We start from the raw sequence: 26,266 nt of genomic DNA, 5'->3' as shown, positions 1-26,266 counted from the left end.
TCTCCGAGGAGAATTCGAGGAAATTTAGCACAACTACGACTTTGGCCCTCCCTATTAAACCTGGTTAACGCAGGTTCAATTCATTTGATTTAATTGGCCCAAAATGAGTGACTGCACCCAGACACTCAGTAGCAAAAAAATTACAGAGATTCAAGAGAGAAAACTGTTTCTGCATAGACTCCTATAGTACTGCAAGTCGTGTCATCACTTGGTGTCCTGCATAGAGTGCAGGTTTAAGGTATTTACGTATCTTTCAGAATTAGAAGCTATGCTGCGTCAGGGGTTATAACAGCTGTGCCCCCCCCAACCGGTCGAGGCAGATGGCCGCCCCTCACTGAGCCTGGTTCTGCCGAAAGTTTCTTCCTGTTAAAAGGGAGTTTTTCTTTCCCACCGTCACCAAGTCTAAGGAGCTTGGAGAAAAGCGCCTGGACTTCTTTAACTTAAAGAAGTCCAGGCGCTTTTCTTTCCAAGCTCCTTAGACTACTATGGCCTTGATGACTGATAACCTTCACAGACACTGTCATCAAGGGTTTGCTCACAGGGGATCATCTGATTGTTGGGGGGTTTTCTCTCTTATATTGTATGGTCTTTACCTTACAATATAAACAGCCGAGAAGCGGCTATTTTTGCGATCCGGTGCTTTAGAAATACATCTTAGCTGAACTGAACTCCATAACATCTGGACTGAAATGCCTACACACAACGGTAGGCATTTCAATCAAGAGCTCTGTCCAAAACGTTCAATGACAAGCATCAGCACCAGGATTGTTTTTTAGCTCACCAACAGTTCATGTTCCATACCCAGATTTTATTGTAACTGCAACTTTGTAAGACTGGGTTGGGAGATGTTCTTGTGGTGAGCTTTTATTCACATAATTGGTTTCTTTAATAGTGAAATAAAATAAATTTGTATAACTGGAAACAACGTTCTCATGTCTGATTATCACATTGTATTCTTTAAACCATGTAACAGAATATATAATATATATAATTTACTCATAGTAATATTAATATCTAATGTGATTGAGTTTCCTCATCTCTACTTATGTGCTGATGTGTTCACTGAGGCCATTGTATGGTCCATTTTGGCTGCATTTCCATGTTTTAAACATGAAATTTGCTTATTTAAAGGGTGTCTCATGTATCTCTTATGCAGAAATATGTGTTGCCTAGCTGGACAAATGTAGCACAGGTCTACTATTATTGGCCTAATGTATTTTAACAATCATTTCAGCATCCAGATAATCTCTTTCATCATCTCTTTCGATGAATTTAGCCTGGTTGTCATGAAATAGGCATTTGAAACAATAACTACCAGTATCTTTGAATGTGTGTGATTTCACTAATCCTACACATTCTTTGCAAGACAACTGGGTGCTTTTATGTAAAGAATGATCTGAGAACACTGAGGCTAATGAAGTAACAAGAGAAACATAGTAAGTAGTCTTTCAGTTTGCATGATCAATTTTGATTATTGTTCATTTTCATTTACCATGTCAACATGTTTTAGAGCAACGTTTTCTGATTTTGAGCTCTTTTAGGTGTACGTCATCGTCAGTGATTACCCTAAGCCCAAAGCAACACCAAACATGGGCAACCAAAATGCATCATTTTGTTAGCATGTAATTGTTCTCCCAATTCTTATAAATCAGGAAACAACAAAAATAACAAGTTTAACTTACAGACATGAAACACTCCCCCACCCTGGAAAAAAGTCAATTTTGCCTTTTACAAAAATATAAGGTTAGTGTAATGTTAGATTTTGCATTAATACCTATGACTGAGACCTCAAAGGTAATTCCTCGACTGCTTCAGTAACAGCCTGGTTGATTTTAACAAGTTAAATAAATTTGCGGTCAATTTAGACTCAATTCAAAATCTCCTACTTGGGACGAACACTAAATGTAAATAGCTGACTTTCTAAATAAACCTATCCATCTTTGCAAGGTCAATTTTTGCTTTCACTAAATTCCAAATGTTTAGCCATAATTAGCTTAGCTGTCCTACTCTTGTTACTGCTCTTTCCTACTGCTGTTACAATCAAATGAACATCTCTGCAAAGATAAATTAGCTGAGACCTTAGGTTGATGGTAGTTACTAGCAAACACAGAAACTTACATACACTATATAGTACAGTTCTATGATACATCACCAAATAGAACAATTTGTGGCAATGCAGACAAGCAGAGAAACATGCACAACATTGCTTCAGTCTCATAGCTACATGCAGCACAGTCAGTCCACCAAATCATCAAGCACTTAAAGTACCATTACTCATTAAAGACAGAAGGAAAATCACACTGCAACTCGATACACCTGGACAAGAAGCAAACTGGTAAGAGGGCTGATTTTACATTGACAGTTTACATTCAGGACTACGCTGCTATTGCTTTTCTTTGTTGTAACTTTTAAACTTTTTAAAATTTCTCTTCCCATTCAAATGAATGGCAAAATCTTCAAATCTCTTCAAACCTACCCTACTTTGAAACTTAACTACTTCAGAGTATGCAATAAGGTTGATTGTGTTCATCTGGACGTTGTGTTTTCAGTGGGAGAAACGCTACGTCATTCATCCAAGTGACTTCTTCACTTTTAGTCTCATTCACATTGCATTTTTGCTCGCAAATAATTTTCTAGTTCATGTTAGTATGTTATGTTTACAATGTCCACTGCCATTTTTAAGCAAGCTACTGGAAAGCACACAAAGTATTCATGAATTGTATGTAAAATTATTTTGTGAAAAATAATTATTGTTTTTTCCATCTCCCTTCACTCTTTGGCTCACCTTGTTCTTCCTGATCTTGTACAATCTCTTTGTCCTCTCCCTCTGATTTGAATTGATTAGGTAAATTAATAGTGAATTTAGACAAAATTAAACATCTGCTACTCTAACAGCCATCTTTCTATACACACACATCCCTCTTTACAATTTAGTCACAACAAAAAGTTACTTTGACGAGGTTTAAGCATTAAAAGCTCGCTGGTCAGTCATCTCCATGTGTTCTGTCCTTGGTCTTTCTCCCATTGCTCATCTTCTTAGCTTGGCCTGGATTTACTGAAGGGCTCCTAAATGTGGATTCCATTTATGTAAAATCATACTAACTCTTCACCACAATTACATATTTTAACTGTAGGCAACACTAACTAACTGTCAGAGAGCCTGACAGATGCTTACGGCACATCAGTTGACCAATCTAGTATTTGCCAAAGCTTCACAATGACATGTTTTTGTTCTTTTTGGTTTGTTTGTATAAAAGTCAACCCGACACACTGTTATGTTGATCACTCTGGACGAGTGTTTGTTTAAGCACCACACATATGGCTTTCATGGTTTGCCAACCTGTTCACCAACTCTCCGGTTGGTCTTCTGCACATGCTCCTGCTCACTCTGGTCTCCGGCTTGACTATATAAAAAGGAAAACCTCGTTAGGAAGATCATCACCACCTGTCCCTGCAGCCTCCCTGGCACCGCCCCCTTGAGCTCACTGCATCACTCCTCCCCTGCGGCTGAGCCAGGGACCACACCTCCACCACAGTTTGGATTTCTAAATAATATTTATTGGGTGTTTATAATTCATGTAACCATTATCAGTTACAATTACCATCAATCTGCATTTTGTTATTATTCAATTCAGAACTGCCCAGACCAGACACAGTGACATTCCACCAGAATCCCTTTGATCTCTGATCTTCTTTATGACATCAGCACACTAAAACCCTTAAAGAGGGGAAAGGTTCTCATTCTTGTCAGTCTTTCAAAGATAGTGGAAGAATTCACTAGGCAGTTAAACTACTCGAAACTTCAGTTTCTGACACAGTTGACCGTATTTTTAAAAAATCTTTTAGTTAGTACAGAGATTTAACATCAACTTCAATTTGAAATATGAGTCTGTCAAATCCTGTTGTGTGCAACCTGAGAGCCGAGAACGAAAAACTTAACCAGCAAATCAAAGAGCTGAAAAATGAGAATAAAACTCTCAAAGAACAAAACTCTACCATACGTGACCTTAAAGTCGAGAACGCCGACCTTAAGGAGCAAAAAAGAGAGCTCATAAATGAGAACAAAATTCTCCAAAAAAACATTGAAGTTCTCTTCAAACGAAGTGGGTTCTCTAAAAACAAGAGGAAAAGAGACCTGCAACTAGAGAATGAAAAAATTCACTTCAAAATTCAAGACCTGGAATATTGGAACCAAATTCTAAAGGATTTAAACAGCTCCAAAACCAAAGAGATCCAGCAACAGAAAGAGGTGATGCAGGAAATGGAGGCAGAAATCAGAGAGCTTAAAAGGGACTTTGAAAAGGAAAAAGATGACATGCATCAGGAAATACGGGCTGTTAAAGATAAACTCCATCAGGCAAACACAGCCTTTAAAGAGTTACAAGAGAGTGGAGAAAGAAAAAGGATCATGAATGAGGACAACAAAACAATGGACAGTGAACAGCTCAGACAGACCCTGGAACTCCAATGCTTTGCACGTGAAATTGACATATCGAGGCATAACGAACTTCTTGAACAGGACCTCCAGGAGCTTTCCAAAAGGAGTGGTGATTCTCAAAAAGAACTGAAACCACACGATGAGGGTGTGAAAGGAGAATCACGGATCTTCAAAGCCACTGAGAAAGACTCCGAACATGATTTTAACGTGACCAACAGAGAAAAGGAGTTGTTGTGCCATGAATTTGAGGCACTGAAAAGAGAGCTTGAAGAGGTCAAGAAAAATCTGTGTGATGTACAGGAAGCCTTGAAAACAGAAGACATGGCGTTGCAAACCCAAGCTCAGACTCCCAAAGTTTCACAGGAAGAACATAACAATCTGATAAACAACTACGATGTCCAAGTTGACATGCTCAAACAACAAAATAAGGCCTTAGAAAATAAGGTTAGTGACCTTACCAAAAAGATGTGGAATGGACGGGAAGCGATGAGACAAATGGAAAAGAACTTTCAAGAACAAAGGAAGCTACTCGAAAATCTCCGAGGAGAATTCGAGGAAATTTAGCACAACTACGACTTTGGCCCTCCCTATTAAACCTGGTTAACACAGGTTCAATTCATTTGATTTAATTGGCCCAAAATGAGTGACTGCACCCAGACACTCAGTAGCAAAAAAATTACAGAGATTCAAGAGAGAAAACTGTTTCTGCATAGACTCCTATAGTACTGCAAGTCGTGTCATCACTTGGTGTCCTGCATAGAGTGCAGGTTTAAGGTATTTACCTATCTTTCAGAATTAGAAGCTATGCTGCGTCAGGGGTTATAACAGCTGTGCCCCCCCCCAACCGGTCGAGGCAGATGGCCGCCCCTCACTGAGCCTGGTTCTGCCGAAAGTTTCTTCCTGTTAAAAGGGAGTTTTTCTTTCCCACCGTCACCAAGTCTAAGGAGCTTGGAGAAAAGCGCCTGGACTTCTTTAACTTAAAGAAGTCCAGGCGCTTTTCTTTCCAAGCTCCTTAGACTACTATGGCCTTGATGACTGATAACCTTCACAGACACTGTCATCAAGGGTTTGCTCACAGGGGATCATCTGATTGTTGGGGGGTTTTCTCTCTTATATTGTATGGTCTTTACCTTACAATATAAACAGCCGAGAAGCGGCTATTTTTGCGATCCGGTGCTTTAGAAATACATCTTAGCTGAACTGAACTCCATAACATCTGGACTGAAATGCCTACACACAACGGTAGGCATTTCAATCAAGAGCTCTGTCCAAAACGTTCAATGACAAGCATCAGCACCAGGATTGTTTTTTAGCTCACCAACAGTTCATGTTCCATACCCAGTTTTTATTGTAACTGCAACTTTGTAAGACTGGGTTGGGAGATGTTCTTGTGGTGAGCTTTTATTCACATAATTGGTTTCTTTAATAGTGAAATAAAATAAATTTGTATAACTGGAAACAACGTTCTCATGTCTGATTATCACATTGTATTCTTTAAACCATGTAACAGAATATATAATATATATAATTTACTCATAGTAATATTAATATCTAATGTGATTGAGTTTCCTCATCTCTACTTATGTGCTGATGTGTTCACTGAGGCCATTGTATGGTCCATTTTGGCTGCATTTCCATGTTTTAAACATGAAATTTGCTTATTTAAAGGGTGTCTCATGTATCTCTTATGCAGAAATATGTGTTGCCTAGCTGGACAAATGTAGCACAGGTCTACTATTATTGGCCTAATGTATTTTAACAATCATTTCAGCATCCAGATAATCTCTTTCATCATCTCTTTCGATGAATTTAGCCTGGTTGTCATGAAATAGGCATTTGAAACAATAACTACCAGTATCTTTGAATGTGTGTGATTTCACTAATCCCAAACATTCTTTGCAAGACAACTGGGTGCTTTTATGTAAAGAATGATCTGAGAACACTGAGGCTAATGAAGTAACAAGAGAAACATAGTAAGTAGTCTTTCAGTTTGCATGATCAATTTTGATTATTGTTCATTTTCATTTACCATGTCAACATGTTTTAGAGCAACGTTTTCTGATTTTGAGCTCTTTTAGGTGTACGTCATCGTCCAACACGTTCTCACTCCCAACTCGTCAAACGTGTGACGCATGGTCAGGCTCCCTCTGCTTCGCTTATGGACGCGCAGGGTACCCCCCTCGCGTCGGGAATTGACGTGAAGGCTCCTCCGATTGAAGAGATTGCCGCGGAAGTGCCTGTTGTCGGTATATTTAGACATTTTCCAAATCACATTGTAGTGACGTATACGGAACACAATAAATTATATAATGTAAACAACTACCTGAAAAACAGGTAGAACGATACTTTTCTATCGTTTATTGCATTTATGGAGGGAGTGATGTATGCTGGGTAATGGCACAGCTAGCTACTGGGTGACTTTATTCACCCGCTTCGGCTGTTATCAGTCCATACAATGGGCGTTATTAGCACAAATCAGTCCCATAGATATGGGCCATCTCCTGCTAGATTGTTCAGAAGGTTGTTCTCATCCATCCAGATGGAGGATCACTAACAGGAGCGTGGGAAGACTCCAGAATCCACTCTGGCTGGAATCCGGTGGATATGCAGTGTGTACAGGTAAGACCATTTAAACGGACAGCATTTATAGAATGACTATTAAAAGTCAGCGAGTGTCAGTAATGTTAATGTGGTTATGTTAGTAATACACCGAGTGCTAATATAACAGCTTTAAGATGCATTTGTAGATATTATTACGTGTTTTACCGTCTTTGTGGTGCTAGCTTAAAGTTACGGTGTAAACGTTAGCTTATATTGGAGGAAAGCTGTTACTGGTTAAACGATGTTAGCACAGAAATATTAGCTTCTGTCATGACTGATGAAGTTACTAGTTAATAAAGTTTCCAGTAAAGTGTTTAATCGCAGCCACAGACTGACAGCAAATATGTCGATTAGCTTCAGTGCATCTGTAATAAATATGTGCAAGTTTCAGTGCTTCGTTTAAACTGTATGATACTTATACTGACCCAGGGTCAGTGTAAAATACAATCCTAGCTGTGTGAACAAAGCCTGGCTCCTTTAATCCTGCATGACAAACCTCAGGATGCAGGTTATTATTACTCTTTCCTGCTGGCACACCTGTCACACCTGAGAGTCAGCTAGAAACGTACAGTGACGTGGACATCATGCAAAGACTGCCAGACTCTGTAATACTGCAAATGATCAGTGACTCAGGTTAACACTAAAGTTTAAACGGTACCTCTGTGTCTCTGTGTGCTGAACATCTAGGATTGAGTCAGGCTGCATCAGCTGAAGCTGTTATTTGTATATATCAGTATTTTTTATTCAGGTGTGGGGAAAATACGTAAGACTGCAGTGAAGCGATGCACCAGATTAATCCCTGGCCAAAGGTATCGTACTTAAATCAGACTACTGATCCAGCCACATCAGCCTTTTGTGAGGTCTGTTTAAAGTAGACTAAAAGTGAACTGCAGGTTCCTGAGAGGTGGACTGTGAGCACAGAAACACATGTTCATACATACAGCTGCAGCAAACTTACATTAATTTTAAATAGATTTGTTACTCTGATGTCTGTCTCTGTGTTAGTCCTCTGACAGACTGGTGACCTGTCCAGGTGTGCTCTACCTATGACTACTGGGACAGGCTCTAGCCTTTTTAATAGAAATTTTCTGTTATTCTCATTTAAAGTATTTAAGTGCTTATGCATATGCTTAGTTGTGACACTGTTATAGACTGTTCAGTGAAAGTTTCTAAAACTAGATGAACTTACTTCAGCGTCAGCAGTTTGAGAAAACAACTCCCTTTACAGGTGCTGATAAGGCCAAGGGCACAAAACAGCTTAACCATTGATCGGTTAGGTTTCATAGCGAGGCACGTGAAGTGTGGTAGGATCAGTTTGTAACTTCCTCCCTCTTCCTTGGAATGCATAAAGGAGTAGGAGCACCACTTCTGCGGCAGCGCTGACATGACTGAACTGTGATGTTTGATGTGTGTTGGCGCAGTAATAAATAGCTTGATCACAGCTCTTTCTGTGTTGCAGACTTTATTTAAAAAATTCCACGACACCTCCCACCCTCCCACTGTGAACCTGAATTGAATATTCAGAAGACATTTGTTTAAATAGTTCTACAAATCTGAGCTGTTGGTGTGTCCTTGGATTGTGTGGTAATAATATTTGAGCCTGCAATCTTTCTTACTGAATCTCTACTATGAGTCATGTTACCTGAGATTAATTCTATGTTTACCTGTCAGCCTGGACGAATGTGCTGTGTGAAGGAAATTAAATTAAATCAGATCTGAACTGCTTACATTTGAGGAACCTGTTCATATTTAATTGAAATATGAACCAGTGGTTTTTTTGATTGCTGATTCCAAGAGAGTCTTTGTGGAAATCCTGTTTGGCTTTTTGTTATTTTAATTCTCTTCTCTGTTTTCCAGAACAGTTCTCCACAGTCGCTGTCCACATGGGTCAGTGGGACCAAGAAGCACTCTGCTAATGTGTGGACTCTGACCAGCAACATCCAGCAAGACCCAGACAGCGTTTTCTATCTCCCAGCTGGAGGTTTTTGTTTGTGTGTGACTGGAGAGTCAGATTTTTGTTGAGCTTCACACTTGCAGAGGTAAGTCAGTTTGCAGAGATCCCTCCCACCCGGGCTTTTATGTGCTAGATTTCTTATCTGAAAGAGTAATATTTCAGTGACTGCTGCTTATACCACAGGTTAATACACGCTACTGATCCCTGATAGGAGAATCATCAATTTTGCCAACAAAGAAGCCTGGTGGATGTTTGTTTACAGTCTGATGATGGGACATCATGCTCTGCATCTTCAAAGTTTGCCTCCTCATTATTATTCATACCCAGTAATGTGAAGTATGCTTATATCTACTATAACTGAACCAACCTGGTGCTCTTCATTTATGGAGGCTGTTGAGTCTGAATGTTGGATGTTGTGTATCTCGTGTTCTCTGGGCTTTGTTGTCCTCAGTCTTTTCGCAGGATCAGAAAACAAAACCAGGAGGCGCGTAAATGTTTCTTCTCCATGATGTTTCTTCAAATGTTTCTTCTGGATGATGATAAGACTGTGACACGGGATGCCACCTTTGGTCTTGTGATGAAGCAAAGCTCAGGAAGAAGTGTGATTAAATGGTACCCACATGTGTGCTGCTGAGAAGGATGTACAGGGGCACCTGCAGCCAAATCCAAGCTTCGGGTTAGTTGTAGTTGCAGAACGCTATAGGACTGAGACAGCTGAGGCATCAAATGTTTGATTAAACGGATGAAAAAGAGAAGTTTCTTCCCTATAATTATCACTTCTTAAAATCTGTAGCAACTTCAAGTCTGTCAGCATGCTGAGCATGCTCAGAATGTGACAATATATTTTTGTTCAATATTTAATTTCTTTCAGTTGCAATTGTTAAATGAAAAAAAAATATATATATATATTCTTATAATTTAGCAAACTAATTTATCAAAAAAAATATACATATATCTGTATTAGTTTTAATAAATTAATTTGACACCTGTATTGAAAATACCATATTGTATTCATACAGAATCAGTATGGTATCATTGTTTGTCTGCTCACTGATTGCTGAAACTAAGAGCTACTTTGATCTGTTAAGATCTAAAGTATCCAAAGTTGAGCTCTGATGTTTCTTCACCCCTGTGTGTGATATGTGATTTCCTACATGCTGGCAGAGCAGAGCGGCAGTTTGTGCTCACAGATGGTGACGGTGTGGAGAGACGGTGGTGTTTCCTCAGAAGAACCAGCAGAGTCACTTGCTGACTGATGTTCGTCTGCACTGCACAGAGGAAATCAACTGACCAAGGTTTGTCCAGTGACGTGTTATGAAATGTATATTTGTTTTATGCTTACAGTTATGTTTTTCTTGACAGAGGCTCTGCAGAGGTTAGACAAAGCAGAGAAAACATGTGCTTTACATTTTACTGTGATTTATTGAGATATTTGTTGCCTGATGTTGAGCAGGAATGGAGAAATAGAATCAAAGGGAGATGTTTTTGCTGTTTTTGTAATGATGTAAGTAAATCTTCAATATTATTTATTTGCTTGGTTATATTAGGAGTGTTTCTGAGTGAGGGGGAGAGGAGTCATCATCCAGGTAAAGTGACGTAGAGCTACACACAGCATAGTGGCATACGTGAACTCACAAGCATTTAGTATGTCACCACGGGCACAACAGAGATTGAGCAAAGTCTTAGAGGCCCCAAATCTAACATTCACACATGAAGGAGCAAACATGGCAGATTTAATGGGAGCAGGGGAACCCCATGACTGCGTCAGAAGAGCACAGGTTGAAGAAAAAATTAGAGAGGACCTGAAGGCAGAACCTATACCTGGAGCTGAGGACTGGTTCACTGATGGATGTTGCCACAGAGACGAAGAAGGACTGAAAGCAGGATATGCGGTAGTCTGCAGAGTAGGAGAGGAGTATCAGGTCAAAGAAGCAGGAAGAATTGGGGGACAGCAGTCGGCACAGAGAGCTGAAGTGATAGCCCTAGCTCGAGCCTTGAGATTAGCTAAGAATAGGAGAGTGAACATCTACACTGACTCAGCGTATGCATTCGGAGCAGCTCATGTGGAGCTGGCTCAATGGAAAAGAGCAGGATTCAGAACAGCAACCAATGCACCTATCTGCCACAAAAGTGAAATGGAGGAACTGGAAAAGGCCTTGGCTGACCCAGATGAAGTGAGTATCATAAAATGCAAAGCGCACTCACAAGGAACCAGCATGGTGGCAAAAGGAAACCAGAAAGCAGATGAAGCCGCAAAAGAGGCGGCAGACTACAAAGGACGGAAACAAATGATACAGGTAACTGCAGAAGAGGAAGTATCCACTAACATGACGGAGGAAGTCAAACAGGCTCAGGAGGAGGCATCCCCAGAGGAAAAGGGGGTGTGGAAAAACAAAGGAGCCTGGCAGGATGGACACTTGTGGAGGGGGCCAGACGGGCGCCCCGTGTTGACAGCCAAAATGGCAAAACAGAAGGTGGAGGAGGCCCACGGACTTGCCCACGTGGGGGTAGCACAGATGGAGAGAAACTTGTGTCATTGGTGGCATCCTGAGTTGAAAGAAATGATAAGGGAAAAGGCCAGGATGTGTTTAATCTGTGGCGCACACAATCCCAAGCCAGCGGTCAAACCGGAAGTGGGCTTCACACCGTACGAGCTGCAAACTGGGAGACAGTTTCCGGCCCCTTGGACGGTGGGCTCGGTGGGACAGGACACCAGAGGGAACAGGTCTCACGCAGACTATTGGAACGAGTTAAAGGCGCTGGTGTCCAGTTTCACCAAACAGGTGGCTTGTGAAAAGCCCACAGGAGGAGGAGAGGTCCCGGACGCAAAGGCAGTGTGGCTGAAGGTCATCAAACGCAAGTGGAAGGAACCCCGTTGGACTGGTCCATACGAGGTGTCGGCTCGGACAGCTACAGCGGTTCAACTGAGAGGGAAAGGCGACGCCTGGTATCACTGGACGCACGAGGACTTGGTGGGGAGAAATCAATCTCCACCCAACACAGGTGAAACTCAGAGGCAGAATAAACCCTCACACCTGTGCAACGGGCCAACCGGTGGTCTACCCGGGAGGTCGAAGAAAGAAGAGCAGCCTAGGAGGAAGTCGCCGCGCCAGCGAAAGGGAGCGGCACCAAACTGAGCATCTAAAAAGGGCTTTGAACTTTTTGCTACAACATAACTTACACACAACACCATGCCATCACAACAATCAGATACTCGCGACGAGAAAAGAGTTCAAAAGGCTATCACAATGTTCAATAATACCATAGGTTTAATGTCGATGATGTTTTTAATCACAGCTATATGTTTTTTGGTTTATTTTTTGCAGGCCGACAAGGGAAAACTGTCTGAGCACGGAGGTCAGGCCGGCCCGGCGCTGTTTGATACGCCACTTACACCACTCGTGATCCTTAGTGACTTCAGGCCGTGGGCGAGAACGAAGCGCGAGGTCTCTGGTAAAAAGGATGAGTGTCTCAGCACATACGGTAGAGTAGAATTAGATTATGTTAATTCAGTGAATATACTGCGCTGCTTCCTTTTATTGCGTCACACATTGCTTTAAGTTTTTCAGTGTCCAGTTATTTTTTACTGCTGTTTGAATTCTCTGTATGTTTGACCCTGTAGACTGTTTGATGGACTGCTTGTCTTCCTGTTTGTTACCGCCGCCTGTTTTTTAATAAAGATTTGGATTTGTGACTTCAACACAGCCTCTGCGTGTCCTCCCTTTGTGTCCTCTTCCTCTGTGAATGTGTTGCATGTGTCACAGATTCATTTTATTAACAGCTTTCCCACAGTGAGTTGCATCAGCATTCATTCACAGCACATTTCAGAAGGATTCAGATTAATACAGTGATCTTACAATCAGAATGATCCTGACAGAGTGCCACTGTAAATCATCTTTCATCAGGTAAATTTTAAAGTTCAGTATTTCAAAGCAGGAGTTATGAAGAATCATATTGGCATTAGGACTAATAATATGTACTTACAAAGTCAAAGTTTTTTAGTTATGCTAGAATATTGGAAGACAATCAACTTTTAGTGTTTTCCGCATATTAATTATTCTGAAATAGAGACGGTGACCCTAACTGTACAGAAGCACTAAACAACTGACAATCTAACAGACATCATTGGCCTGAGCCGTCATGCACAGTGAGTCTGATCCTTTGCTGTGAGAGTCTGACAAGCATGTTTCTGGTCAGTTTGGAAGAAATAATATCACAATGTTGATCTTTCTTTCCAATATTCCTTCTCTTTTACAACATAAACTGATTGTTATGAAGGAAAGGAAGGCTCAGGGTTGAGTAATCAGCATCATGGGCTCATCCGATTAGGATAAGAATAAGCAGTCATCTAATCATTCACAGGGTTCTCCTTTTATTCTCAAATCAATAAAGCAAAGAAGGAAGGAAAGAAAGACACACATGGACTGCCAATGCTGAAAGAAAACAGAGAAGTTACTCATTACCTTAAACAATACATAAAATAAGAAAAACCAGAACAGAACAGAACCTCTGCTGCCGCCCCGTGTGGGAGTGAAGAAGGAGTGAGCCTAAAGTGAATGCAGTCCTTAATATAATGTGTGACAGGTGAGTGCAATTAAGGACAAGCACCACACCCAATCAAAGGTGAGAGAACTAAACAAGGTGCATCTGGTGAAGTGAGTGGGTGTGCTGGGATGTGCTAAAAGGTGGGTCTCTACAACAGCCGCCCCCATATTTCTAGTGAGAAATATGTTGATATGATCAGGATCAGTCTTCGTCAGGAAGCGGGGGCAGGGGGATAAGACAGGAGACAGGGCGGATATAGGTTTTATCCTGTGCTAAGACTTCCACGGTTCTGATGCGTTCATCTGGGCTTTTCAGGAGGCATGTCACTCTGCCTATGGGCCAGAGGGCACGTGGAAGGCGTGAATCCATGATCATTACGACAGAGTTCAGTGTGAGATCTGGGTTCTCCTTCTGCCATTTGTGTCTTCTTTGGAGGGATGGTAGATAGTCCTTTATGAAGTGCCGCCAGAAGTGATCTGCCAATATTTGTGCATGTCGCCATCGTCGTCGACCTAGGAGGTCAGAATCAGAATAGGATACTAAGGGAAGTGACGAATCATGTCAGCCCATAATGAGAAGGTTTGGGGTTATGGGATCAATATCCGCAATGTCTGAGGATACATAGCCTAGGGGTTTTGAGTTAAGAATGCCTTCAATCTCAATTAGGACCGTTCTTAAGACCTCTTCAGTGACCATTTGTGCACCAATGGTTCTCTTCAGAGCATTCTTCACAGAACGTATCTCCCTCTCCCAGGCTCCACCGAAATGGGGTGCATGCGGGGGATTGAATTTGAAATGGATTCTTTTAGTCATCAGGACCGGCTGTAGAGTCGGAGCAAGGTTGTCAAAAGCAGCCCGTAGTTCCTTATCTCCTCCTTTGAAGTTAGTTCCTTGATCACATATAATTTCCAGGGGTGTTCCTCGTCGAGAAATGAATCGTTGGAGGGCCATGAGGAAGGAGTCGGTATCCATGCTGTTTAGGAGGTCAAGATGTATACACTGAGTCGTGAGACATTTGAATATTATTCCCCACCTTTTCTCCGATCTGCGGCCGGTCTTGACCATGTATGGTCCAAAGCAGTCTATTCCTGTGGAGTAGAAAGGTGGTTTGAATAACCTAAGACGAGCAGCAGGCAAGTCTGACATTTTTGGAATGATGGGCTGTGCTCTCCATTTCTGACATGCAACGCAGCTATACTGATGCCTGCGTACGGCTTCCCTTCCTCTGAGAATCCAAAATTTCCGACGTAGTTCAGCAAACAGTCTTTCTGAACCAGCATGATGCAGTTTGTCATCATAATCTTGTATGATCAGTTTGGTCACTGGATGAGCAGGATCAAGTACTATTGGGTGAATGACATTCAATTCCAAGTCTGGGCTTTGCCGTAGTCGGCCTCCTACATGGATAAGTCCAGAATTCCTGCACAACACTGGTGACAAACACAATAGACGGCTGTCGGATGAGAGGGGTTTGTCTGACTGTAAACGGGCTAAATCTTCACCGAAACTGTCCAGTTGTGCCTGACGAAGGATTTCTTGTTCTGCTGTTAGATAATCAGCTGCAGAAGGAATGTTACCCTTTTGGTTGGAGAGTGAACGAGCCGTGAAATCCAATAGCTCTTGATAGATTCTGAAGCTGGGTGTGTATGTATGGGAGGGTATACTGACAATACCAAAAAAGTAGGATTTCTTTAACTCAGTCTGATCATCATCAGGATGGAGATCTGTAACTGTGGGCCAGTTATTCGGAGGTTCATGCAGAAACGAGGGACCCTCGGTCCACCTGTTTGGGCTAAGGAACTCTTTCAGGGATTTACCTCTCGTAACATCATCAGCAGGATTTGTGGCTGAATTGATGTATCTCCAGTCTTGACTGTTTGTGAGGTTTTGAATTTCTGAGACTCTGGCTCCTACGAATACCTTGAAATGGCAGGAATCTGACTGAAGCCAGTGAAGTACAGTTGTTGAGTCAGTCCAAAGGGTGGTAGTTCTGACTGGTAAGGTGAGTTCTGTTTGTATGAGCTCACAGAGGCGTGCGCCTAGTAGGGCTGCGCATAGCTCCAGTCTGGGTATTGTTAAATTCCGTTTAGGAGCAACACGTGAGCGAGCTAACAAGAAACTCAGTTCCACATGACCTTCAAGATCATCTGATCTCAAATATGCGACAGCACCATATGCTCGCTCCGAAGCGTCACAGAAGATATGAATGTCTCGAACTGTGGTAGAAACATTCATTTCCTTAGAAGTATAGCAACGTGGGATGGCAATTTGTGGAAGATAACAAAGTTCTTCTTCCCAGGACTTCCATGCCTCTAAGAGGTTGTATGGAAGGGAAGGGTCATCCCAATCTCTCTCCTTTCTCCATAGCTCTTGCACCAAGGTTTTGGCGCGTGTTGTGAATGGGAGTAAGTAGCCTAATGGGTCATACAGACGAGCAAGTACTGCATAGATACGACGCATTGTGGTGGGGTGTGAGGCTAGAGTTCTGTATTTATAGGCAAACAAGTCAGTCTCACAATTCCACAATAATCCTAATGTGCGTTCATGTGGGCCAGATGGCTTGTCTTCAGTCAGGCAAAGTTCATTACTTGCCATTCTTACCTCAGATGGTAGATGGCTAATCACAACAGGATTATTGCTGGCCCACTGGCGAAGATCGAAGCCTCCTTCTGATAGATGGTTTCTTAATTTGTCTAGGAGTGTTCGAGCTAACTCTGCTGATGGAATACTCTGCAAGCAGTTATCAACATAGAAACACTGCATTACTGAAGACTGCACATCTTTGTCAGATTGATATTCCTTCACATGTTTCTGCAGTGCATAGATTGCACAACAAGGGCTGCAGGTCGTACCGAAGGGGAGTACCTGCCACTCATACACTGAAGGGGGAGCTGCTTTGCTCATGTCACGCCACAGGAATCGGAGGAGTGGTTTATCAGGAGGCAGAAGACGGACTTGGTGAAACATGCCTTTGATGTCGCCACTTATTGCCACTGAATGTTGCCTAAAACGCAACAAAACACCGAGAAGTGTTGGCCCAAGGATTGGTCCTGGCAATAGGTACTTATTGAGACACTGACCTTGAAATGTGAAAGAGCAGTCAAAGACTATGCGATCTTTATTGTTGTGACTTGTCATATGATGAGGAATATACCAGGCTTCTTTGCTATTGTGCATCTCCTCCGGGCTAAGTTTAACTACATAGCCTGCTTGCTCCAATTTCAAAATCTGATCCTTGTAAGACATGGCTTTGTCAGGATCTTTAGCTAACCGAGCCTCAGTGTTGCGGAGTCTAGACATGACTACAGTTGGAGGGACATTCAAAGGAGGAAAGTTTGCCATCCGAAGAAGAGGAGTGGCGTAGCGATTAACACCATTGATCTCAACCCTTTTTGTGGCCTGTTCAAGGAGTTCCAGTGCCAGTTGATCTTGCTTTGATCGGATCACAGATTTCTCACTGTATTCAGGTAAAGTGTCTAGTTGCCATAGCTTCTCAACATGATAACGCAGTACGTCTGCAGATGAACTGAGAGATGTGAACAAACACTGCACATGCTCTGTACTGCTCTGGGGCTGAAAATCTGTGATCGGACCTTGAAGTGTCCATCCTAATTGGGTTTTAACTCCTGCAGGAGACCCATATGGTCCCTGTCTCAATGGAGCAGTAGGCGTGATGAGGTGAGTATGATCTGAGCCTATGAGCAGGAGTGGCGCTGCTTTATTAATAATGGGTAATGGGATACCTTGAAGATGCTTGTATCTCCGTTGGAGAGATGATACAGGGTAGGTGTGGTCTGAAAGTGCTAGGTGACTTGCAGTGAAGGCATTATTAATTGTGTAGGTTTTCTCTGGGTGTGCGATGGGTGAGATTTTGAAACTTACGGAAGAACCTTGAATAGTTTCAACTTCTTGACGGACAGTTCTAAGTGATAATCTCTCTGCTTCCCCAGTTAGGTTGAGATGCTGCGCCGCTGATGGTAGAAGAATGGTACGCTGGGAGCCATCATCAAGTACTGCATATGTTTCAAGAGTTCTTTTGCCATTTCGCAGGAGCACTTTCACAACCTTTAAAAGGACACTAGGACAATCACTAGGTCTATCAAAGTACAGTGTCTTCACTACAGGATTAGATTCAGTTGTAGATCTCTTATTTACATCACATAGGATCTGTAGATGTCGTCCCATACAGGTGGCACATGCTTTCCTCAGGTCACACTTTGCGGCCTGATGAGTCCTAGCACAACGCCAACACCGTTTGTTTGCTTTTATCCAGTTTATTTTCTCATCCTTTGTCTTCTGAATGAACTCGGGACACTTACTAATGTGGTGTTCAGGTGAGCGGCAATATGCACATGTTGCCTTAGTTGTTATGATCGGTTGTGCTGCCTGTACAGGATCATCAGATGTATTTGCCCCATGTAATATTGTTGTAAGTGGAGAGGTGTACTTACGGGCAGGTTGTGGCTGGTTGAAGGATGAAACAGGACTGGCCTTTCTGGGTTGACACTTGCATTCCATTTGCAACCAGGATGAGAACAAAGGCAAGGTATACGTTATTTCTCCCTGTTCCCTGTAAACGTGCCGTTTGAAGCGACTGAAATGCTCTGCAGGCAACTTCGCTAACAAGCGATCAACATGGGAGCCACAATCTAGTTCTGCACGTCCTTGTTCTCCCATAGTGCTAAGCAACCCAACTAAAGCCTGTACACGAAGAGCAAAATTATCAAGACTCTGACCATCACCTGCTCTGATAGGAGGCAGTTCCAGTATATTCTTTAGCTCTTTCAATGCCAGCTGTCTTGGTTGCCCATAACGCTCATCAAGGGCTTTGATGGCTTGAGTGTATGGGTCAGGAGCGTAGGAAAAGGCAAGAGCTAATCGTTTAGCTTGGTCTACTTTGAGGTGATCAAGAAGGACATGATATTTGAAGTGCTCTGTCTCATGAGGATCAAGAAGGTTTGTAAGGGCCATCCGTAACATCCTGTATTGCATTTTGTCTTCTCTACTAAGGTCTGGAAACGAAGGACCTTCAAGCTTATATACATGTGTTCTCGTGCTAGAGGAGTGACCCGAGCTAGCAGTAACAGGTATCAAAGGTTTCTGTTCATGTGAGGCATTGGATGTAGCTGGTTGCTGCTCTAGAGGAGGGCAATACTTGTGGTCAGATATGCAAATGAGAGGTTGAACAGGGTCTTCAGCTAAAGGAACAGCAGGTTGAACACATGAGACCTGGTGGGGATCCTGCCGTGATAAGGCCAGGAAATCAAAGGGAGTCTCATCTTCTGTAGCAAGGACTGGTCTAGGTAAACCAGTTGAAGGGATTGCAGCATCTAATATTGTTGAATTAGGTAAAGGAGGGCTGGCAGCTGTAACTAAGCCAGACTGACGGCTAATCTGTGGGGGCTGGAAGGGTGATTGACAGGTTGCTGTATCAATCACTGGGAGCTGCTCATGTTGTTGATGTGTTTGAGGACTGGCTCGTAAACTGCATACAGAAGATCTGATTCCATCAGATGAGACAGTGCGAATTGAAGATCTGGAGCTACGAGAATGGGAAGGAGATGATTGAATCATAAATTGCCTGATCTCCCTCATCGTCGTCAGGAGTTCCCTCATGACCTCATCTTGGTTGGTAGGTAAAGGAGCAGGGCGGGTCTCTGGTTGACTTTCTGACTCTCCGACAGGATCCTGCAGCCCATGTGTGTCTTTGTCACTATGCTGGCATTCGGTTTGACTCTCTGTCTCACATGTAGCTCTTCTACTTCCATGATACTGAACGTCATACTGCTGCAGGTGGGCAGGAGGTCGACTATCACGACTGGATCTTCTCAAACCTTCAGTCAATGGCTGCTTTGAATCCATGACGCTAACACTGCTCCGGCTCGGAGGACCATGTTATGAAGGAAAGGAAGGCTCAGGGTTGAGTAATCAGCATCATGGGCTCATCCGATTAGGATAAGAATAAGCAGTCATCTAATCATTCACAGGGTTCTCCTTTTATTCTCAAATCAATAAAGCAAAGAAGGAAGGAAAGAAAGACACAGATGGACTGCCAATGCTGAAAGAAAACAGAGAAGTTACTCATTACCTTAAACAATACATAAAATAAGAAAAACCAGAACAGAACAGAACCTCACCTCTGCTGCCGCCCCGTGTGGGAGTGAAGAAAGAGTGAGCCTAAAGTGAATGCAGTCCTTATATAATGTGTGACAGGTGAGTGCAATTAAGGACAAGCACCACACCCAATCAAAGGTGAGAGAACTAAACAAGGTGCATCTGGTGAAGTGAGTGGGTGTGCTGGGATGTGCTAAAAGGTGGGTCTCTACAACAGTGATCAAAGGTACTTATGTTCACAGCGTGTAATAATACTGACAGTCCAGGGCATTGTGGTCTGTTGAGCTAGGGTTAGGGTTAGCAATTCAGACATATGTAATCAATATTAAACGTCTCTGACGTGGGCCACTGTCCGCAGTGTTGGGAAATCCATACCAGGCTGGGACGAGTCAAGGTAGGTGAGCATCCACGAGAAGACACAGCAGATGCATCCACTCCCTGTACTGACAGGACCAGGAAACTCCAGAAACCGAGCATCTTCTCTTCAGTGCCATCCTCTCCTGTCACCCTCTCTGCCCGCAGCTCTTTGAGTATGGGGTAGATAAGGGCGCAGAGAAACCCTTATTACTAATTTGTATTATAATTCAATTTTCATGAAATATTCATATTCAGTATTGGTCCTTATATTAATAACCACGTATCCACCCAGGCTCATGGTGGGGCAGGGCTCTGTCCTGGGATGCTTGAGTACAAGGTAATGTACACCCTGACCAGGTATCCAGTCTGTCAGAATTGTTTTCAATATTTGGTTCAAAAACATGAGTGACAACAAAAATCCAACTAGGATTCTTGCATATGATGAATGAAGTCTGTCTTTGACTGTATTGTCCAGCTGATCCATCAAACCCCCAGCAGGTGAACCTTATTTATGACATAACACGGCAACAATGTAAAAAAATGAAACAGCAACAGTCTAAATGTAAAGTGCATTCTAAACTCCTCTTCAATAAATCATATGCAAAGAGTCATTCAGGACTGTAAAACGTGAACTACAGAACCCAGAGTCTTCATCATTAAATCTCTGGTTGCTTCATTTTTCTATCCTATATCAGATACTTTAAGGTTAGGTTAGGTAAACTTGCATTCTCATGGTGAGGCAAAGTGCTTTATGTGTGTGTGTGCGTGTCATGAACGGCTATAAAAGGCCTATAATTAAAGAACAAAGCGGGGTTTGAGTTCGAGTTGCGGCAGACTGTCACTACTTGTAAATGGAACGCAGCCTTCCTACGGCGGACAGCTAATAACAGGAATCGGACGCGGTCCACCCAAGTGCACAGCAACCACCATAGCAACCGCCTAGCATGACCTTAAAAACATATTCTGTCTTCATAACTATCAAACACGTGAAATGATTTGCAAAGTGTTTAAGTGTTACAGCTGCAGAGAGCTATGGCGGTATCTTTGGAAGCTGTTTACATAGCTAATAATATACGATGTAACCATGGAGACAGTCAGTCACGTGAGCTAGCGGTGCATGTTTACTACAGTGAATAAGGTGACTGCGTGCACAGCGTCCACACGCTGCAGGGGGTAAAGACATTACTTCAATATTGTTTTATATTGATATATATTTGCCTTCTGTTGACCATCACCTCAGGTTCACCATAACAGTTTCAGCATACAGATGCACACTGTCTAAATATGAACACATTCAAAACTCATGTCTCAGAAATAAGCACAGCTGTTCATGTTTGTCATTAGAGTTTTATTTGTAAGAAAATTATGAACTTCATATTGTGCATCAAATAAAAGAACATTTCACAACTCTGAGTCAACAGAAACAGGTAACAGAAATGTCTCTAATGTAGACTTGTACAGTGTAGTGTAAGCATTAAAAGATCATAAAGGAAACACTAACATTTATGTGAAACTAATTGTAATAAAAAAATGAACAGGTGGTTTATAGATGTAAAAGAAAGAATCTGAAAACAACACTTTTTTGGTCTAAGTGATCAAAGTAGAAAACAGAACTGATGTTCAAAAACAAACCGTAGCTGCACTAATATTACACATCTCCATTGTTGTGGTGAACAGACATGTTGCTTTTAAAACCACATGCAGTGTGTGACCGTGACTGTTCACTGAGACCATGAACGCCACTTCGCTGAAGCCTTCGCCTTCTTCTTCTTCTTCTAAATTGGAAGCAGAAGGAGCACGAGCTGCTTTGATCTACTGAAAGGAAAAAGCAGAACATCTGAGCTGAAACCAGTCAGCTGAAATCATTAAGACAGGAACAATCATTCAATGCAGTGTCTCAGGTGGCTTAGCCTGTTACAACTGTTGATACAAGCTAAATACGGTTAACACACAGTGTCAGGGAGCTCCAGTGTGGGAACTAGTGGCTTTAGGTTTGTAGTCATTTAACTTTCATCCATTCATTCATTTAATTCAGGAGGAAGAAATGTCAGGTTGATGCAGGCTGGTTACATGCATTTGGTCCCATGCTGTCTTTAACTAAATGACTTGGTTCATTTTATGGCTGGGCTGTATGTGGGGTTATATCATGTTATTTGGGCAGGAGTACCTGTCCTCTGTTAGACTTAGAAAGTTTCTCCATAAGTAGAGTTTCTAACTCTTCTAGCACATCTGTGGCTGACAGCTTTTTGGTGGCTCTTTTTACCCCACACTGGTTGTGAGTGTGTAAATAGCCTCACTAGTTCTTTTGGGTTGCAGTTAACTTGGGAGGAAGAGGTAGGTCTGCCATGACTAGATGAATAACAATGATCTGGGATACATAAATTTCATAATGCATGCATATATCTCTATAAACCTGGCCTGAGGGCTGCCATTTTTTACATTCAGTTATTTCTTTGTTGAATCTAAATAATGAATGTGTTACAGTTAAACTGACACTGATCAGTGTAAATGGCTCATTGGGACACAGAAACCTTTAAATTAAACCCTATCACCTGATATCGAGTGTCAAACAATATCAAAGCTGTAAAAGCTGTTTACAGTCAGAATTTATAAAACTATGATTGTAAATGAATTCAAACAAGTGAGCTTTTCTCTTTGTGCTGAATATCAACACTGTGATTTCTTAGACTGTAAGCTTTACTTTAGCACAACCAGTTGTAGAAGCTGCCACTCCAAATGTCTTTTGATAACAAGAAAAAAATACCTTTTCAGTCCACGGCCTGAAGTTCTTCTCTGACATCTTCTGCCATCAGCTTTGTCTGCTGGTTTGAAGACAATAAACCACAAAAAGATGATTTAGTCACTTTGTCTGCGTCATGCAGCTCGAATGTGTTGTGTAACAATGTTGAATAGCCGTCGTTATCCCTCTGCTGTGTCAGTAGGATTGTACTGTGCAGCATCTCATTGATATGTGAGGAATGCTAATGTAACACGATAACAGACGTCTGGTCTTACATCATTAAAACATAAAGGACAGGAGATATTTAGATATTTTTATATTTATATTACATTTTATAGCTGACGGATATTACTAAATAGATAGAATTTACTAAATAGCTGGATGAACATGAAAAATATGTCTATAATAACAAATGACCATGAGAGCCAGTAGAATTAATTCAACTGGACACTCAAAAGACGTCCTTAAATGCTCTTTAAGTGGCAGAACAAACGAACAAACAGTTAATTGCTTACTTGAGATGAAATCTGCTCAGCTACTTTGAAAACAGCTTCTAAGTGGTTCCTCCTTTAACAGGATGACTGCTCAGGGGTAAGGCCATCATGCAGTCCAGCAACCTTTATGGTTCTGCTTTGATTCACCAGGAACTATTAGGGAAACCTTCCAGCGCCTCCTGTGAAAGACACAGGCATAAACACACAAACATTTATTAACATGTTCCACAGTCTTCCAGTTTGATTTTCTCATCCTGTGGACAACAACGTACATGGATGCAGGTTTATTGTTAACTTTTGTAAGGTTTATTTAGTGAACATATCCAGCTGCAGCTCCACTGTGATCCTGAACTGGATAAGCACTTAAGAAAATGTGTCAATAAATGGACATACATCAACTTACTATATTTATCCAAACAGACGGGACCAATAATGCTTCACTGAGTTAGAGACTTTAACAGTCTCTTCTATGTAAGAATGTCTCGTGCTGATATACCTGCAAACTTGACAACAAAGGTTTTTCTGACTGCATGTAGCTGTCCTCTATGTCAGCTCACACATTTACATTCATGTCACACTTATTTCTGCTTTCCCATTTTATAATTATTACTTACATTTTGATTAGATACCTTGAGTTTGTAAATGATCAGATTACATAATTGGAATACAATGTATCCAATTCAGGGTTGCGGGAGGATGAAGCCTATCCCAGCTGATACAGGACAAAGACAGGCTGCCAGTTTATTGCAGGGCTAACACAATATGTGTAACAGAAAATCCACTTAAATGTTTGATATTTCTTATAATAATCATAATTATGACTATTATTTAAAGGTTTCTTTATAAATACATTTAGATTTTTTATAACCTCTAAAATATAAACCTGAGCTGTTTCAGATTCTGACCTCTGACCTCACTGCAGCTCCCTCTTGGAAGTACGTCTGCTTCTTGTCTACCCCCAGTGTTGACCGCCTGCCCTTGATATCACGTACTGTACCTGAGGAACAAAAAAGGACAAACACTTGCCTTCATTTAAGAAGTACATTCATACAGAGGTAATCTATGGAAACACACTAGTTCAACCTTTGGGAGAAATCAGTTCCTGTGAAACATTTCTGTAAATGAACATCATGTGGAGAATGAATGAAATGAGTTCTTCAGGTGACTCAGCAGTCCCACACTGACAAATGAAATCTAGTTAAACTATTATGCATATTTGCTCTTCTGAAATCTGTGTTAAACAACAACAAACATAAATTAGTAACAAAAATACAGCTGAGTAGAGGCTTTACAAGCCACCAGCAGCCACAATGCTAAATTTTAATATTCAAATGTTTCTGAGCCGTCTTCAACCTGCTTTTAACACATTAAAGTCCCACAGTCAATGCAGCCTGACTCAATCCTAGATGTTCAGCACACAGAGACACAGAGGTACCGTTTAAACTTTAGTGTTAACCTGAGTCACTGATCATTTGCAGTATTACAGAGTCTGGCAGTCTTTGCATGATGTCCACGTCACTGTACGTTTCTAGCTGACTCTCAGGTGTGACAGGTGTGCCAGCAGGAAAGAGTAATAATAACCTGCATCCTGAGGTTTGTCATGCAGATTAAAGGAGCCAGGCTTTGTTCACACAGCTAGGATTGTATTTTACACTGACCCTGGGTCAGTATAAGTATCATACAGTTTAAACGAAGCACTGAAACTTGCACATATTTATTACAGATGCACTGAAGCTAATCGAGATATTTGCTGTCAGTCTGTGGCTGCGATTAAACACTTTACTGGAAACTTTATTAACTAGTACCTTCATCAGTCATGACAGAAGCTAATATTTCTGTGCTAACATCGTTTAACCAGTAACAGCTTTCCTCCAATATAAGCTAACGTTTACACCGTAACTTTAAGCTAGCACCACAAAGACGGTAAAACGCGTAATAATATCTACAAACGCATCTTAAAGCTGTTATATTAGCACTCGGTGTATTACTAAGATAACCACATTAACATTACTGACACTCGCTGACTTTTAATAGTCATTCTATAAATGCTGTCCGTTTAAATGGTCTTACCTGTACACACTGCATATCCACCGGATTCCAGCCAGAGTGGATTCTGGAGTCTTCCCACGCTCCTGTTAGTGATCCTCCATCTGGATGGATGAGAACAACCTTCTGAACAATCTAGCAGGAGATGGCCCATATCTATGGGACTGATTTGTGCTAATAACGCCCATTGTATGGACTGATAACAGCCGAAGCGGGTGAATAAAGTCACCCAGTAGCTAGCTGTGCCATTACCCAGCATACATCACTCCCTCCATAAATGCAATAAACGATAGAAAAGTATCGTTCTACCTGTTTTTCAGGTAGTTGTTTACATTATATAATTTATTGTGTTCCGTATACGTCACTACAATGTGATTTGGAAAATGTCTAAATATACCGACAACAGGCACTTCCGCAGCAATCTCTTCAATCGGAGGAGCCTTCACGTCAATTCCCGACGCGAGGGGGGTACCCTGCGCGTCCATAAGCGAAGCAGAGGGAGCCTGACCATGCGTCACACGTTTGACGAGTTGGGAGTGAGAACGTGTTGAATTAATAGTGAATTTAGACAAAATTAAACATCTGCTACTCTAACAGCCACCTTTCTATACACACACATCCCTCTTTACAATTTAGTCACAACAAAAAGTTACTTTGACGAGGTTTAAGCATTAAAAGCTCGCTGGTCAGTCATCTCCATGTGTTCTGTCCTTGGTCTTTCTCCCGTTGCTCATCTTCTTAGCTTGGCCTGGATTTACTGAAGGGCTCCTAAATGTGGATTCCATTTATGTAAAATCATACTAACTCTTCACCACAATTACATATTTTAACTGTAGGCAACACTAACTAACTGTCAGAGAGCCTGACAGATGCTTACGGCACATCAGTTGACCAATCTAGTATTTGCCAAAGCTTCACAATGACATGTTTTTGGTTTTTTTTGGTTTGTTTGTATAAAAGTCAACCCGACACACTGT

At 41.7% G+C, this 26,266-nt stretch overlaps 1 protein-coding gene and 1 long non-coding RNA gene across 5 annotated transcripts; one reads left to right on the top strand and one right to left on the bottom strand.

Annotated features, from left to right (window-relative positions):
• Positions 1–8,866: 8,866 nt before the first annotated feature.
• Positions 8,867–12,693, top strand: LOC146375349 (uncharacterized). Of its 3 annotated transcripts, none has more exons than XM_084949194.1 (3): positions 8,867–9,078; positions 9,177–9,669; positions 10,158–12,693. In XM_084949194.1, the coding sequence occupies exon 3, from the start codon at positions 10,640–10,642 to the stop codon at positions 12,128–12,130; it is 1,491 nt and encodes a 496-aa protein (XP_084805320.1). In that variant the 5' UTR covers positions 8,867–9,078; positions 9,177–9,669; positions 10,158–10,639; the 3' UTR covers positions 12,131–12,693. The 3 variants fall into 3 exon arrangements, with proteins under 3 accessions (XP_084805320.1, XP_084805321.1, XP_084805319.1); XM_084949195.1 differs by having other exon boundaries at positions 8,867–9,669; positions 10,158–10,288; positions 10,541–12,693; XM_084949193.1 differs by having other exon boundaries at positions 8,867–9,669; positions 10,163–12,693.
• Positions 12,694–21,336: 8,643 nt separating this feature from the next.
• On the bottom strand, positions 21,337–24,434 carry LOC146375348 (uncharacterized). Of its 2 annotated transcripts, XR_014801892.1 has the most exons (3): positions 24,149–24,434; positions 23,265–23,422; positions 21,337–22,831 (listed from the first exon to the last, which is right to left on the bottom strand). It is a non-coding gene; the product is annotated as an uncharacterized LOC146375348 (long non-coding RNA). The 2 variants fall into 2 exon arrangements; XR_014801891.1 differs by lacking the exon at positions 24,149–24,434 and having other exon boundaries at positions 23,265–24,125.
• Between the last annotated feature and the right edge of the window lie 1,832 nt (positions 24,435–26,266).

This window comes from Perissodus microlepis, chromosome 13 (genome assembly GCF_051167445.1).
Source record: "Perissodus microlepis isolate ML-2025 ecotype Zambia chromosome 13, ASM5116744v1, whole genome shotgun sequence".
In the NCBI taxonomy this organism is placed as follows: Eukaryota; Metazoa; Chordata; class Actinopteri; order Cichliformes; family Cichlidae; genus Perissodus; species Perissodus microlepis.
This window is presented reverse-complemented; position numbering and strand designations above follow the sequence as displayed.